The sequence below is a fragment of the Acinonyx jubatus genome, chromosome B2 (genome assembly GCF_027475565.1).
Source record: "Acinonyx jubatus isolate Ajub_Pintada_27869175 chromosome B2, VMU_Ajub_asm_v1.0, whole genome shotgun sequence".
NCBI lineage: Eukaryota > Metazoa > Chordata > Mammalia > Carnivora > Felidae > Acinonyx > Acinonyx jubatus.
Genome location: NC_069385.1, coordinates 149,100,328 through 149,117,926, shown reverse-complemented (window position 1 = coordinate 149,117,926; position 17,599 = coordinate 149,100,328). Strand labels below are relative to the sequence as shown.

The following is a 17,599-nucleotide window of genomic DNA, read 5'->3' as shown; positions in this document are numbered from 1 at the left end:
ATATGTAAAGTGGTATTACAGTGCAATATAATGTTCACACATGTATACACATAAATAGAAAAATGTGTAGGGGCGCCTGGGTGGCTCAGTCGGTTGGGCGTCAGACTTCGGTTTGGGTCATGATCTCGCGGTCCGTGAGTTCTAGCCCCGCGTCTGGCTCTTTGCTGACTGCTCAGAGCCTGGAGCCTGTTTCGGATTCTGTGTCTCCCTCTCTCTGTGACCCTTCCCCGTTCATGCTCTGTCTCTCTCTGTCTCAAAAATAAAAAAACTTTAATTTTTTTTTTTTTTTTTTTTAATGTCTAGGGGCACCTGGGTGGCCCAGTCAGTTAAGCATCTGATTTCAGCTCAGGTCATGATCTCGTGGTTAATGAGTTCAAGCCCCACATCAGACTCTCTGCTGTCAGTGCAGACAGCCGACTTTGGATCCTCTGCCTCTCTCTGCTCTTCCCCTGCTCTCTGTCTTTCAAAAATAAAAAAAAAAACATTAAAAAAGAAAAATATCTAGAAGTATAGTCATAGATAATGCAATATCCATTCCAATGGGTTGATGGTTTACTTTAAAATTTTTCTTTGTCCTCATTATGGAATTATTTACAAATAATATGCAACCTGTTTAAACTATATATATATATATATATATATATATATATATATATATATATATGTACACACACACACACACACACACACATATTAATGCACATCTAGAGATAGAGGAACCACTGTGGACCAAGCTTTAAGACTGCAAAATATGACACTGAGAGAGATTTTGTCCTCAATTTCAGCTTCATACTTGAAGAGAAATAAAATGCATGACCTTTAAAAACAAACAACAAAACAATCTTCATGTGTGTACATGCATGTGTAGGTTACTATGGACAGAAGCATTAATCCAAACAGCCATGTAAAAAACATTCCCCATTATTCAGCAATCGCTCATCCCCACTGTTCTCAGTGTACTTTAGTTCACTTCAGCAAACCTGGGAACCAGTGAAGTATTGTCCTCTTGTGATTTATGAGCCCTTCATGGAGAAGGTCACACAGCCTCCTACCCCAGAAGGAGTCAGACCTTGGACCCATAAGGCCTGGGACTCATGCTTATAGGTTGGAGCTGTTCCCATTCCTCATCCTTATTGTGTTTCATGGACCCGGGAGGCCTCCCTGCCTTACTCTGTAAAAACATCTTGTCAAGCTCTTCTATGGATCAGAATAAGAAATACATTAATGCAAACATCTCTAGTAATGGAAAAGCTGTACTGAATTACAGTACTATGTGCTTCTGTTTCTATGTTTATACACATAGACACACATGCTGGGAAGCATTTGCAAGTAGATGCAAATGAACAAGCTTTGAGTCAGACTACTATTAGTTTCAATCACAGCTTTACTACCCATTTTTAAATGTTTATTTTTTTGAAAGTCTTTTTTTTTCATGTTTATTTATTTCTGAGACAGAGAGAGACAGAGCATGAGTGGGGGAGGGGCAGAGAGAGAGAGAGACACAGAATCAGAAGCAGGCTCTAGGCTCCAAGCTGTCAGCACACAGCCCGACGCGGGGCTTGAACTCATGGACCGCGAGATCACGATTTGAGCCGAAGTTGGACGCTCAACTGACTGAGCCACCCAGGTGCCCCAATGTTTATTTATTTATTTATTTTTTTGAGAGACAGAGTGCATGTGCGCATGATGGAGAGAGAGAGAGAAAGAGAGGGAGAGAAGGGGAGGGGCAGAGAGGGGACAGAGGATCTGAAGTGGGTTCTGCACTGAAAGCAGTGAGCCTGATGCGGGTCTCAAACTCACCAACCATGAGATCATGACCTGAGCCAAACTCAGATGCTTACCTGACTGAGCCCCCCAGGCACCCACAGCTTTATTACTTTTTATTTGAGAAGTCTCAAGAAACCAATCTTTTCTAAATTTAGTGTCCTAATTGATCGAATGGGGACAATGTAGCATAGCTAGAAGAGTTGTCTAAAGGAGTTAAAAGAAACCCATGTATAATGAAACCGACATTTATTAGGGACTGAAAAAATTGTAGGAAAAGCTATTGAAAAGCTTAATAGGAAGGGGAATTAATGTAGAAATTTGACAGAGGTAAGAAACTTGGAGGCACACCAGCAAGCACACATGTATACCAAGAACTATACCAGGAACGTGTCCCCATAAACACAGTCAGCCTGTGTGCCAGCAGTCTGGAGCCTATCTGTTAGAAATCACCTTCAGATGATGCCAGCCAGGCCCTAAACTCATTGCCCTTTCTGTTTTATTTCAGAAAAAAAAATCCTAAAAGATGCCTTAAAATAACACTTGAATTGGAGGAAGGAAGGCCACTATCCTGAGAAGCATAATATCTTACTCAGATTTTGAGCAGAATATGAAGACTAGAAACATTGGAAGGGTGGAAATCAGACTTACTCTTACAATCTGAAACCTAATGACAATAACTTTTATTTGTATGGTTCTTTAGAATTTAAAAATGGCTTTTAAATACATCTTTCTCGGGGAAACTTCTCCTTTTGACAGCACCTTCCTCAGAGCGGCCTTCATGGCTTCATTGCGTAAACTGTAGATAACCGGATTGAGTGTGGGTGGTATCACCGTGTAGAATATGGAAAACATGAGGTCCATAGCTGATTGGGAGTCAGAAGGGGGCCGCAGAAACTCAAAACCTGCTGTGGAGAGGAAGAAGGTGACTACAAACAGGTGTGGTAGGCAGGTGACGAAGACCTTGGTCCGGCCCTCTGCTGATGGGATCCTCAGCACGGCAGAGAAGATGTGGACATAGGAGAGCACAATGGACACCAGGCAGATGAATGCTGCTGAAGTTGTGAAGGCAGCCACTGCAATCTCATTGACGAATTCATGAGAACAAGCTAGTTTCAGCATCTGAGGGATGTCACAGAAGAACTGGTAAATGACCCTCTCCCCACAGAGAGGTATGGAGAAGTTCACAGCAGTATGCATGAGCCCAGAGAAGCCCCCAGCAAGCCACACAGCTGCCACGGCGTGCCTACAAGTGCAGGGGTCCATAATGGTCTCATACTGCAGGGGCCGACAGATGGCGACATACCGGTCGTAAGACATCACGGTGAGGATGGCCACTTCTGATGAGGCCAGAGCTATGAAGAAGAAAACCTGAAGGATGCACTGACCAAGTGAAATGTAACCGCTGTTCGTAAGTGAATTTTCAATGGACTGAGGCACTGTGACAGAGATGAAACAGAGGTCCAGGACAGAGAGGTGCTTCAAAAAGTAATACATGGGGGACTGAAGGCGATGGTCCAAGGTGGTCACGGTGATGATGAGGAGGTTTCCTGTCAAGGCCATCAGGTATGTCACCAAAAACAGCAATGCATATAAAATCTGAAGCTTTCGGTTTTCAGAAAACCCCATAAGGAGGAATCCACTCATGGAGGTCAAATTGGCCATGGTCACACTGAACGTAGCAAATATGACTGTCTAGGAAGCCAAACAACAGTAGAAAGCATGTATCATATTTAGTATATCTGCATGTCAGGTTAACAGTGCACCCAACATAGACGTACCGAAATCAAGACAAACATATCCCCGTAGTGATTAGGTAACACTTCATTTAGAAAAATCTTTACTACAAATACCATATGTTTTCACTCTTATGTGGATCCTGAGAAACTTAACAGAAACCCATGGAGGAGGAGAAGAAAAAAAAAGAGGTTAGAGTGGGAGAGAGCCAAAGCATAAGAGACTCTTAAAAACTGAGAACAAACTGAGGGTTGTTGGGGGTGGGAGGGAGGGTAGGGTAGGTGATGGGCATTGAAGAGAGCATCTTTTGGGATGAGCACTGGGTGTTGTATGGAAACCAATTTGACAATAAATTTCATATATTAAAAAAAAAAAGAAAAACCTTTACTTATTATTCAGAAACAGAAGCTCTAAGGGTGACCAATGGCGTCACATAGCTTGAAAAAAGTCATCAGAATTTTCTGGAGCAGAGTTTGGCTTGTTAAAGGTGTGAAACTGACAGAGATGATGAAATCTTTCCACTCAACATAGTCATTGAAGATTGTACTAGTATTATTGCATCTTATTATGATACCTTAGTATTACAGTAAGGTAGTAACATTTCTTTTGTTAACCATCTAAAATTAAATTGTTGGTACCACCTTGTAAGTGGATCTAAGAACAGACCAGAGGCAAACGTAGGGGAGCTGTTCACTCTAAAAACAGTCATATTCCTTGCCTCTGAAAGGCTCTCAACATTTTTAAAATATGAAACTTGCTTGGAATGAACTTCCCAGACCAAGCTCAAACAGTGAAATAAACCTCAAAATTGTCACATGCAGATGCCACTGAAACTAAGCATTGAATTCTGAGGTTTGGAACTTGATAGATATCACAACTGTCTGATTGTGCCTTGTCCTTTTAATTTTTAAAACCTTAGGATGATTTGGATTTGGATATGTCCAATCAGGTTCATTTGAACAAATAATGAGGTTTTCTAAAAAATATTGAGTTCTGGGGCAGTGGGTGGCTCAGTCGTTTAAGCGCCTGGTTCTTGATCTCGGCTCAGGTCATGATCTCACAGTTTGTGAGTTTGAGCCCCGCATAGGACTACACTCTGTCAGTGAGGAACCTGCTTGGGATTCTCTCTCTCTTCCTCTCTCTCTATTCCTCCCCTGCTCTCAATCTCTCACTGTCTCTCTCTGAATGAATAGATGACTTAAAAAAATTTTGAAGAAGTATTTAGTTCTTAGTGCATTGTAGGCAGAATGCTAGATAATAGAGTATATGCCTTTCCAGTATTATCTCTATTGTGACTTCTCCAATAAGAGTAAACATTTACTTTTCTTTTTCTCCAGGACATGAAATATATTAGCTAGTGAGTGCCCATTTCTAAAAATCATCAATCAAACAAACAAAACCTTAATACCACATATAACATAATTGTTAGGGGGATTGGCTGGTGTCACGTTTTATGTTAAAGGTGATACTGTAGAATCATAAAACCATTCTGTGTATCAGAGTTTACTCCACTGATTTCTACTTCTTTTTAAAAATCTGTGGATTTGTTGAAAGGTCAATTCACCTTCAGTGAGTTTCTTGGTCAAGAAGGCAATTTCTTCACCATCTCTGTCCATTTCTCCACCTTTGATAATGGTACCTAACATAGAAGCACTAAGTAAATATTTATTTAACTGGGTATATACTTGATTGATTTCAATTCTATACAATTTATCAAGTTGCTTGAATTAGTCCATCAGATACTGTGGTTTATTACATTGATTAATCCCTACCCAATGGAAACAGGTTGAAAATCACTGAGGTAGTACCTTTTTGTTTTGCTGTAATTTATTTTGAGAACTCGCTGAAACTAATTTTTAGGAAGCATTCTGGCAACAGCACGGATGTTGGATTAGCAGGATGTAAGATTGAAAAATGAAATATTGCCAGGGATGGTGAAGGTTTGAACTGATCTGTATGTGTGACAAGAAGAAGTGACAAGTACAAGAGAAAATGGGCAGATAAAACCTGATGTGATGGACGTACAGAGAAAAGATGTTGTGCTATTCTCCAAAACAGATACAGACAGGGAGGTGGTTGGGAGAGGAGGTGACCCTGATGAGAAAGACCCAGTCTGAGGTGATTGTGTGCTGAGCTTGAGGTCGAATATGAGGATCTAGAACTGAAAACACCATCAATGTAGAAAAAAAGTGAACCTAGCTCCTTTGAAAGGCACTTACAAGAATATTTTTAGGGAAAAAAAAGACAGAAAATAGGGCTGAGGATGACGTTCAGATACCGTCAAATTTCAAGAGATATGCATGAGAGGAGCCAGGGGCTGAGGAAGACAGTCACAGAGGAAGGAGAAAACCAGCAGTGAGTGGCCTCACAGAGCCAATGGAAGAGAAATGTTTTAGAAGAAACTATATGATAGGATCATATGTTTAAGAAAGGAAATTTAAAATAACAACAAAAGCACATTGAATTGGCCATTTTGAAGATCATTTGTGGATTTGCTAGATCTATTTTGGAGGTTTCATAGGTGTCTGAACATGAACGAGGTTCAGAACATGAATGAGATGTGAGAGGAAACACAGACATCGTGACCATTCTCCTCAGGAGGATGGCTATACATTTCGTAAAATATGGAGAAGTTGCACTCACCAGAGTTGGTCTTAGTCAGTAGGAGCAAATCTCAATTAATCCTAAAACTGAGCATCTTTGTTTTAAAAGCCAAGTTGGTAGCCTGGTCTCTGAAATGTTCAGGCCAGGAAAGGACTGAGATGCTTTCATAAGAGGCTGAACGGAGGGCATAGACCCAGGGACATTTTAACTTCTCCCAAAGCCCATTGACACTGAAAAGAATCGAGTGCGGCCCAGGTACCAGGGAGCAGGTCTGCTCGGCGAGGGTGGTGTTTCAGGTAAACACAGTTCAGAGCGTGGGGCTTAATGGAGTGGCCCCCCAAGGGATTGCCTCAGTGGAAAGTAATTAATTACCATCTTAGGTTAACTGTATCTTGTAGCCTGTGCCTTCCAGGGAGGGAAAAATGCATAATGTGTATAACTTATTTTCTACAGTATAAGGTCAGACTTAGATTTCTCTAGAAAATGGTATTTTTTCACTAACAATTCAATTTCTATTTCAATTCAACTTTCTATTAACAATTTCAATTTAGTGGTCATCAATAAAATCATGCCTGCTCATAAGGGCCTCATTTAGAAAAAGGGTATACTGGGGTGCCTGGGTGGCTCAGTCGGTTGAGCATCCAACTTCGGCTCAGGTTATGATCTCACAGTTCATGGGTTCAAGCCCCACATCCACCTCTGTGCTGACTACTCAGAACCTGGAGTCTGCTTTGGATTCTGTGTCTCCCTCTCTCTCTGTCCCTCCCCAGCTCATGCTGTCTCTTTTTCTTCTCTCTCTCTCAAAAATAAATAAACAGTAAAAAAGAAAAAAAAAAAGAAAAAGGAAATATTTAGCAATTATTTGTTTGTATATACTTATACATAATAATAGAATCAAGTATCTTAGCATTAAAGCAATATTCAGAGCTCACTGAGTTTAAACCTCATCTAAACACTATCTTTTCTAAAATAACTCTGAACCTGATCATCTGGGTCCCATTATAATAATCACATAAATGAGTAATTTTCAACTAAAGACCGATGTATTCAGTTTTCAAATTCCTATCATTGTAGGAAAGGCATTTTTTATTGCAATATGAACATTAATGAAATCTTTCATTTTTTTTTGTTTGTTTTATAATATTTATTTATTTTTGAGAGAGAGACAGAGTGCAAGCAGGAGAGGTGCAGAAGGAGGAGACACAGGATCCGAAGCAGGCTCCAGGCTCTGAGCTGTCAGCACAGAGCCCGACATGGGGCTCGAACTCAAAAACTGTGAGATCATGACCTGAGCCAAAGTTGGATCTACTTTCTTAACGGTAAAAGAAATTAAAAATTTTTAAATCTTCCAACTACTCCTAAATATCAAAATTTCAATGTCAGTTATATTCCATTTGACCACCACTTAAAAATAGCTCTAAGTTCCCCTATTTTTAATATTAAGAAATTGAATTTTAAAAGTTATAAACCAGCAGGCTTGGTTTTGAGTCCAGATCATTAATTATAGTCCTGCTTCAGTACCTCAGGAAGTGTCTCTGGGAGCATCTCACACCTGTTTTTATAACGTTTTCATGAACAATAAAGTGATCAAAAAGTAATCAAAGTGATCAAAAAGAGATCTCTGAAATTAAGTTTTCAGAAGACTATCTGCTATTTTAATACAGGTTTTTATTGTGATCTGGTCAATATTTTCATTAAAGCTTTGGATAAGAGTGGTAGATGATTATCAAAAGAAGTTAAAATCAATATTAGAGAATCCAAGCATGTCAACATATTAAATAGTGGGCTAATTCCAAGAAAATCATGGTATAGTTCAAATAGGACAAAATAATAAAATATATCTCATATACAAAATCACATAGAAATTGGAGAGATGGGTGGGTGTGTTTTCTTGTTTAAAGAATGGGTAAATCCCATAAATACATGTTAAAAGCATCCAATGACCTCCAAAATAAAAACTCAAAAAAAAAAAATCTAAAATATCTACTGTCCTCATCAAACCAAAACTGAATCATTCCAGAATTGAAAACTTTAAGAAGATTGTAGAAAAAGGAGTGTGTTTGCAGCAAAAGTGATTAGCTGTCATTTATTCAAATTACTGGACAGCTCAGAAGGGACCTATATTTTCAATACTAAAAATGGTTGTCAGGTAAATAAGTCATATAGAGATAGACAAATACTGTGTGATCTAAACAAAAAGGAACTCATATTCACAGAGAACAGATTGGTGGTTAACACAGGTGGAGAGAGGGGCCTGGGCAAAATGGGTGAAGGTCATCAAAAGATACAAACTTCGGGTTTAAGACAAGTTCTGGGAATGCCTTGTACAGCATGGTGACTATACTTAACAATAATATATATTTGTAAGTTGCTACTAGAGTAGATTTTTGTAAGTTTTAATTTTAATTCCAGTTAACATACAGTGTAATATTAGTTTCAGGTGTACAACATGGTGATTCAACGCTTGCAAACAACACCCAGTGCTCTATACCCTCCTTCATCCCCATGACATTTCTCTCTCCCCCTTCCCACCTCCCTCTGGTGACTATCAGTGTGTTCTGTATAGGTAAGTCTTTTCTTGGTTTGTCTCTGTTTTTCCCCTTTGCTCATTTGTTTTGTTTCTAAAATTCCACATATAAGTGGAATCATAGGGTATTTATCTTTCTCTGACTGACTTATTTCACTTAGCATAATACACTCTAGTTTCATCCACATTGCTGCAAATGGCAAGATTTCATTCTTTACCATGGCTGAGTAATAGTCCATTGTGTGTGTGTGGGGGGGTGTATACATACCACATATTCTTTATCCATTCATCAGTTGATCAACACTGGACTGTTTTCATAATTTGGCTATTGTTGATAATGCTGCTATAAACATCAGTGTGCATGTATCACTTTGAATTAGTGTTTTTGTATTCTTTGGGTAAATACCTAGTAGTGCAATTGCTGGGTCATAGTGTAGTTGGAAAAATAGATCCTAACTGTGTGTGTGGGTGGACGGTATCTAGAGTTATTGTCTGATCGTTTCACAATATATGCATATATCAAATCACTTAAATTTAAAAATTTAAATTTTGAATTTAAAAGTTTTGAGGTACCTCCATACTCTATTTTCTAGAGTGACTGCACCAGTTTGCATTCCCGCCAACAGTGCAAGAAGGTTCCCCTTTCTCCACATCCTTACCAACACCTGTTGTTGCCTGAATTGTCAATGTTAGCCATTCTGACTGGTGTGAGGTGGTATCTCATCATGGTTTTGATTTGTATTTCCCTGATGAGGAGTGATGTTGAGCATCTTTTCATGTGTCTGTTAGACATCTGGATTTCTTTGGAAAAATGTCTATTCATGTCTTCTATTTTTTTATTTAACTTTATTTTTTTATTTTTTAAAATTTACATCCAAATTAGTATATAGTGAAGCAATGATTTCAGTAGATTCCTTAATGCCCCTTACCCATTTAGCCCATCCCCCCTCCCACAAACCCTCCAGTAACCCTAAGTTTGTTCTCCATATTTATGAGTCTCTTTTGTTTTGTCCCCCTCCCTGTTTTCATATCATTTTTGTTTCCCTTTTCTTATGTTCATCTGTTTTGTCTCTTAAAGTCCTCATATGAGTGAAGTCATATGATTTTTGTCTTTCTCTGACTAATTTCACTTAGTAGAATACCTTCCAGTTCCATCCATGTAGTTGCAAATGGCAAGATTTCATTCTGGCCATTTTTAAAAAGTTTTTATTTAAACTCCACTTAGTTAAGGTGCACCTGGGTGGCTCAGTTGGTTAAGCGTCCGACTTTGTCTCAGGGCAGGATCTTGCAGTTTGTGGGTTCAAGCCCCACGTTGGGCTCTGTGCTGGCAGCTCAGAGCCTGGAGCCTGCTTCAGATTCTGTGTCTTCCTCTTTCTGCCCCTCCCTGGCTCATGCTCCATCTCTCTCTCAAAAATAAATAAACATTAAAAAAAAATTTAACTCCAGTTAGTTAAAGTACAGTGTAATATTAATTTCAGGTGTGCAATTTATTGATTCAGTATTTACACACAATACACAGTGCTCATCACAAGTGCCCTCAGTTATGCCCAGAATTCGTGATCCCCAAAGACCGCCAGGGAGCCGAGTCCGATGTAAAAGCAAAAGAGCCTTTATTCGAGCTAGCTCGAGCTCAATCCCCTACCTGCACCGATGCAGCGGTGAGATACCTGGGAGAGAGAGCGAGTTTGAAAAGGACAAAGGTTTTATTGGGGCCTAGGGGCAGTTGGTGAGGCAATGGCTGTGGCCTCGGCCGATTGGCTGGGGAAGGGTCCCAGTCCAGTTAGGCAGGTGAGGGGGGGGGCAGGTTACTCAAGGGGAGGAGGCGTGGTCAAGGTGAAGGACACAGAACAAGATGGAGTCGGCCAGGGTAGGCCCGCCTTTTTCACCCTCCTTGATCCCCATTCACCCATCCCCCACAGTCTCCCCTCTGTTAACCATTGGTTGGTTTGTTCTCTACAGTTAAGAGTCTGTTTCCTGGTTTGTCTCTTTCTGTTTTTCTATGATCATCTGTTTTGTTTCTTAAACTCCACGTATGAGTGAAATCATGCGGTATTCATCTTTCCCTGACTTGTTTCGCTTAGCATAATACTCTCTACCTGCATCCATGTCAATTGTAAATGGCAACATTTCATCCCTTTGGATGAATAAGTAATATATTGTATATATATATATATTCCACATCTTTATCCATTCATCAGTCAAAATTACAGTGAAATATCACCTCACACCTGTCAGAAGCCAGTTAGGTGGGGAGTGTTGGCTGCTCGTGGCCACAGGAGGAAATGGCTCTGGCCACATCCTGTTCCTAGTGGGGTCTTTCTGAGAATGCTGCCTCTCTGGGATGTGCACAGAGATGAGCAAATAACCTCCCCACTCTTCACCCCAGGAGCTTCTCAGATTGCTTCCTCCTCGCTGTCCTTAGGCTGTTTGTCCCTCTGTGTCTCCAAGAGCAAGGCAGTGCCCTCGGGCTGATCCCAGCCTCATCTTTTAACATTCCAGGCTTGAATTCCTGCTGTTGCCAGAAGTCAGGAGATCCAGCCCCTCCAGCCCTGCTGGATGGTTGCTAGGGAAATTCATCATTCCCCACCCCCTCCCTTGCCCTTCTCCTTGACCTCGACCTCGGCTCCCTCCCCATCCCAGCGGCCAAGGTCCATTTCTCTCCCAAACTGCATCTGGGCATTCCTACCTTCTTTGTGGCCTCTTCTGTACCTTAGGTTGTGGAGCTTGTCCTGACAGCCTTCAGGTTCGTTTTGGGGTGTTCAGAATGATTGAGTTACGTAGTTGTGTTCGTGGGTGAGGCCAGCCCAGGGCCTTCCTGCTCCACTGCCCTCTTCCCACCTATGTGAAGAGTAGATCTTACAAGTTCTCAGCACAAGAGAAATAGATCCTAACTGGGTGGGGATGGAGGGCATCTGGACTTATTGTGTGATTCAGCTAACATAAGGAATGCTACTTTGGCTTGCTTGCTGGTTTGAGCATTTTCTCCTTCACGTACCCCTCCCACCAACCACGCCGTGATTTACACAAAAACTTTAAGGGTTTTTTACTTGCTAAACCGAACTCAGAAAATCATCTGCTGGCTTACGTTTATAAACATGGCTATCAGTGTAAAGTGTCACACAAGCAAAATTGGTTTGCACTTCTTATAGGTGTACGTGGGGTATAATGGGAATACTGGTATTTTACCTAATTGTGGTATTTATTTTCCAGGTATCAAGTTTAAACGCTTTTTCACAATAATGCTTACCTTACTTTTGGGATTTTATGTGTGCTGTACCTGTATTGTTCAAGGGAGGTTAGGGCTAGCTGCAGTAACAATCCCAACTCAGTAATTTAGACCCAAATACTACATTTTTTATTCATATAAAATATGACTTTGGAAATCAGTGTCTTATTCTTTCCAATAACCAGGTGATCCAGACCTCTCAAAATGTGACCTGCAAGGTTGCTGAGGCCCAGGAGAAGTGCCAGAAGGAGGGGGAAAGACAGGAGTTTTATTTTATTTTTTTAATATAATTTTTGAGAAATTGGTTTCTCAACACACAGTGCTCTTCCCAACAGGTGCCCTCCTCAATGCCCATCACCCACCCTCCCCTCTCCCCCATCCCCCATCAACCCTCAGTTTGTTCTCAGTCTCTTATGGTTTGCCTCCCTCCTTCTCTGTAACCTCCTCCCCCTCCCCTCCCCTGTGGTCTTCTGTTAAGTTTCTGAAGATCCACATAAGAGTGAAAACATATGGTACTTTCTTTCTCTGTATGACTTATTTCACTTAGCATAATACCTTCTAGTTCTATCCATGTTGCTGCAAATGGCAAGATTTCATTCTTTCTTATTGCCAAGTAGTATTCCATTGCATATATAAACCATATCTTCTTTATCCATTCGTCATTTGATGGACATTCAGGTTCTTTCCATAATTTGGCTATGGTTGAAAGTGCTGCTATAAACATTGGGGTACAAGTGCCCCTATGCATCAGCACTCCTGTATCCCTTGGGTAAATTCCTAGCAGTGGTATTGCTGGGTCATAGGGTAGGTCTATTTTTAATTTTTTGAGAAACCTCCACACTGTTTTCCAGAAGACAGGATTTTTTTTTGTAAGTATAGTCGTATTTTTACTTAAAAAAATATGGAAGGTACACATTGAGAATTGAAATCCTATGTCTTTTCTTTCTAGAGATGTGACATCATGTTTTCTGGTAATTTCTATGAAACATTGTGCTAAATCAAAGCATACATATGACTATTAAAGCTGTTTGCTCTCTCCTCCTCATGCTGAGCCAGCCCAGCGGAACACTGCCTTGGTAGGGAGATTTTGACAGGAGGAAGGAACTGCAGAGTCCCTGCTCCAACAGAAAACCTAACAAACAGAAAGCGTTTTAGCAAACCTGTACGCACACTTAACATGTTGTAAGAAAGGGAGACCTTTTAGCCTACTTCCAGCATAAACACACGCTCATTGGGGCCAGTAAACTAGGTACACCAACGTAGAAAGCATCTTTGCTTTGATAGCGATAATAGCTAAAAAGTACACAGTATATAATACTTTGATCTTTAAGTAGGTAATCATGGAAGCTCCGAGATTATAGCCACTAGGTTAGCCTGCGTATTCATCTATAAAAATAGTTTTCTAAAAATGCTTAAAAGAATTCTGGAAACAGACTACATCAGGACCAGCAGAAGACAGAGTGATGCAGGGACTGCCGAGTGCAAGACAAGGAAGTGATTTTCACATGTAGCTTCAGGTCAGGGGCATCTCTCAGTGATTCCTACGGCCAGGACTAGCTGGGACGGGAGCTACTGCAGAGGGCAGCCAGCTCAAGGAACACCCTAGAGAAATGTTCCCACACAGGTAAAAACCCCTCTGAGGCTGCAGGACCGACACTGATGCATACAGGAAGCTGTGAGCACACAAAAGCCTGATGGACATGCGGAGCCAAAGAGGGCTGGAGCTGGTGGCTTCCTCCAAATGCTGCTGACCTACCAACATTTATGCTGGGGAAGGGGTCCCTGGGGGAATGCTGGCCTCAGGCTTGCTCCAGAGGAGCCTGACTCAGGCCAGAGAGAGGGGCCTACTTGGGGAGGAGTGCTAGGATTACTGAACACAAGGTGCTTCAGGGGCCCAGGAGGGTCAGAAGACTGTCTTCTGACCCACCGATACTTAACGTCAGCGAAGAGTTGTGGAACAGAGCCAGTCTTTCCAAGATGTGTTCTGTCGCATAGCCAAAGCCTCTTCCAGTCTATGGGGCTGGCGACGGCCAGAAAGATATCGCTGCCTGGTGGTAGGACCTAGTGCCGCAGATCATCCTGGGAAGCTGGCACAGGGGATGATTTGCATAATGAAGTCACCACCAAACCACTGCTTAAATCCAGTCCCCGGCCTTCTTTTTCTGCGCTCTAGTCCAGAAACATTTCCTTAAAAGCCAGAAAATCTGTGAACGTGAGCAGCATGTCAAATGTCACCAGCCACTTCATCGTTATGGTGCTGCAAAGTTGTGGTGAAAGGTGCCATGTTAAATCCAGGAATCCGCTCCAGCAGCTGTTCTTCCATATACTTTTCTACCAAAGAAATATATTCGTTAAAAATAGGTGTGTAGGTGAGTTTATTCTCTTCTGTGTCTTCAAACTCCTGGTAGTACTTGTCCATGAAATGCCTCTGTAATAACTGGAACTCGTCATCCATGATAATGCCCTCTAAATATCCAACCACAGCATCAAATTCTGCATCAGAGGCAGAAGAGGACAGAGCGAAGCTCTCTTTCTCTAGGAAAACAGCCGCCGCCGCGGCTGCCTCCTTCTCCTCCACGCGCGAGCAGGACCGTAGGCCTCTTTTTTTTTTTTTTAATATTTTTTTAAATATATCTATTTTTTACATTTTATTTTATTTTTGATAGAGAGAGACAGAGCACAGGTGGGGGAGGGGCAGAGAGAGACGGAGGCACAGAATCCGAAGCAGGCTCCAGGCTCCGAGCTGTCAGCACACAGCCCCACGCAGGGCTCAAACTCACAAACCGGGAGATCATGACCTGAGCCGGAAGTCGGACGCTTAACCCACTGAGCCACCGGAGGCGCCCCAGCCCCTCCGCCTCTTATCCCGCCCGCGGCCTGGGCCCAGCCTGCGCTCCGCTCCTTAGGGCCCCAGCCGGCACCTGGGAGGCCTCGCCGCCAAGGCCGCGGCCGCTCACGGCCTAACGAGTTGGGCCCTGCGTGTGTGGCCCCGCGCTTCAGGCTCCCCGGCGGCAGCCGCGCCGGCTCGACCCCACGCGGGGCCAGGCCTCTCTCGGCGCCCAGGTTCTGCGCGCTGCAGCCGCCGCGAGGGACTGGTATCAGTTACCCGCAGCCCGGCGGCGCGACCCGCCTCCAGAAGACAGGATTTTTGAAGACACTCATCACTTACACTCACATTTTAGTTCCCTGAGTCACGTGGTCCCGATGTAAATAGAAGGTAGATATATTTATATCCCTATAAAAGGTCTTCATCTTTTTTCTGGAAGTTACTTGGAAACGATCTGATACTACTGGCTCTTTTGAGGATTTGTTAGGTGAGACCAGGGCCGTTGCGAATGGCTGAGGGTGATTACTGCCCCGTCTGGGGTTTTGGGGCGCCGACCCCAGTGTCCATGATCCTTACGTTTAAGTCTGGCTGCTGGGAAGTCACAGCGTCCCTAGCCCTTATGTAAGCTCGGGGACCGTGTCCTCCACTCCCTCAGCCTGGACAGTTTCCTGCGGGCTCGTCCCGACCGTGCTGCTGGACACTCAGCTGGACACTGGCCCTCTGCAGGATCCAGAGATGATTGTCTCTGTTTCACAACGTCGTCTCTCACCCTTTACAGCCTTTCTCTTTTAGAGTCTTTCTAGACTCTCAGCTTTGTGTCCTTATTTATTCACATCTCTGTTTTCTTCTAGATTTGTACTCTTTGAGAACGGGCCAATGTCTTACTCACTTCAGATTGCCTCTTCTAGTTCAGTGGCTTACATACATGTGACATCAATAACTATTCACTGAGTAAAGGAATAAACATTTGCAACATAAGTGAAACCTCACTATTGGAACAGTTAATTAAAATGCCACTGCCTTCCTTGTTTTATAATGTTTACGCATTTTTAATAATCTAATTCTTTTAAGGCAATGGGTGTTCTTTTATTCTTATTCTGTTTGGCTGCTATAACAAAATACGATAGGCTGTGGCTTATCCAGAACAGAAATCTATTTATCACAGTTCTGGAGTCTGGCAGTTCCAACGTCAAGCAGCCAGGAGACCCTTGTGTGGTGTGGGCCTCCTGGTTCACAGACAGCCGTGTTCACTGTGCTCTTTGCTCATGGGACGAGGGACCAGGGGGCTCTGAGCCCATCCACAGTCTCCCCCTCTCCACCCAATCAGCTCCCGAAAGCTCACATACAAATACTAACACATGGAGAGTAAGTTCCACGTATGAATTTTGGAAGGACACAAACATTCAGTCTATAGCAGGTGGTTAATCCAAAACAGTAATAAAAATTGTGATCAGAGGGAAACCTTGATTTGTTCCTGACTCTGTTGGGAAGTGTCTAGTTCTCCTTCCGTAAAAACAATAATATGACTTTGTTTTGTCGTAAATATTTTTACCTATTGAATGTGCTCGCCTGCTGTTCTTTCTATATCACAAAGCATTTTTCTATTTAATGACTTACTGATATTTGCAAAAATTTACAATATAATATTTAACCAATTCACTAATGTTTCAGTAATACTTTCATGAATGTTAAAAAAATTTCTTTTTTAATCTTGTTTTTAACCCTGCACCAAATTGATTTGCCTGCTTGGCAATACACATACGATAATTCACTTAGTGATGTATTTAAATATACAAACTTGTAAAATACCAGGCAGAATTCATGAAGAAGTATTAATTACATTTGTAAAATTAAATATTCAGTTCTTTTTTTAAATTTATTTTTTTTTAAATACATCCAAGTTAGCATATGGTGCAACAGTGATTTCAGGAGTAGATTTCCTAAGCCCCCTTATCCATTTAGCCCATCTCCCCCCATCCCTCCAGTAACCCTCTGTTTGTTCTCTATATTTAAGAGTCCTTTATGTTTTGCCCCCCTCCTTGTTTTTATATTATTTTTGCTTCCCTTCCCTTATGTTCATCTGTTTTGTATCTTAAAGTCCTCATATGAGTGAAGTCATATGATATTTGTCTTTCTCTGACTAATTTCCCTTAGCATAATACTCTCTATTTCCATCCACTTAGTTGCAAATGGCAAGTAGCTATTGAGTTCTTTTTTTGCTTAAATCTCAGGGTTTTGCTCTACTATATCTATAATACTGAAGATAAATCAAAATATATCCCTAGGGTTTGGGGACAGCCTCTCACATCAGCACTAAATATTTTTGAAAACCCATGTTTTTGTTTAAAAATGTATGCAACTTCCACACAATAATATATCCCTGATCACTTCAATACAAAATAGTTGTTTTAATGTTCAGTTATTTTTAAGTCTATCTAGACCTTTAAACAAAACTAACAAACCCAAGAAGATGTAGCATTTTTGCCTAGTGACTTCAAATACCCTTTGAGAGATATACCGCTTTACTAGAATTAATAAATTAAACCCATAAACATTTTTTCTTAATACATACTAGGATACATTTTATATTTTAGATAGTACTGATTTGAGGTTCCATGTTAAAATGAATCATGAATTCGAGAAACACTGCAACCAAAAAGTTTTTTAGTGGTTTAAAGAAACCAAGGAGAAACATTGAGGTAACAGACTGTCTTTCCCTTGTATAACCAGGAGCCTTTATTTTGCAAAATCTTTTTCCTCCCTGTTCCACCTTCATCTGACTTACAGCTGGGCCACGGACAGTGATGTGTTCATGGTACATCATTAACAGGAGCAGAGCCTCACACCGTCCCTTCAGGAAGGGGGTTAGTGCAGTGGGCATCGGGGAGGGAAAAAAGAGCCATATCTTGACCTA

General features: G+C 41.6%; 1 protein-coding gene and 1 pseudogene across 1 annotated transcript; both read right to left on the bottom strand.

Annotated features, from left to right (window-relative positions):
- Positions 1–2,420: 2,420 nt before the first annotated feature.
- Positions 2,421–3,533, bottom strand: LOC106978628 (olfactory receptor 14J1). The gene has a single exon (XM_015076321.3). The coding sequence runs from the start codon at positions 3,427–3,429 to the stop codon at positions 2,464–2,466; it is 966 nt and encodes a 321-aa protein (XP_014931807.3). The 5' UTR covers positions 3,430–3,533; the 3' UTR covers positions 2,421–2,463.
- Positions 3,534–12,808: 9,275 nt separating this feature from the next.
- LOC106978627 (ADP-ribosylation factor-like protein 2-binding protein) lies at positions 12,809–17,566 on the bottom strand (annotated as a pseudogene).
- Positions 17,567–17,599: the final 33 nt, after the last annotated feature.

Bases quoted from the DNA above. Each gene is read 5' to 3' on its own strand.
- LOC106978628 (XM_015076321.3), bottom strand. From the start codon at position 3,429: ATGGCCAATTTGACCTCCATGAGTGGATTCCTCCTTATGGGGTTTTCT.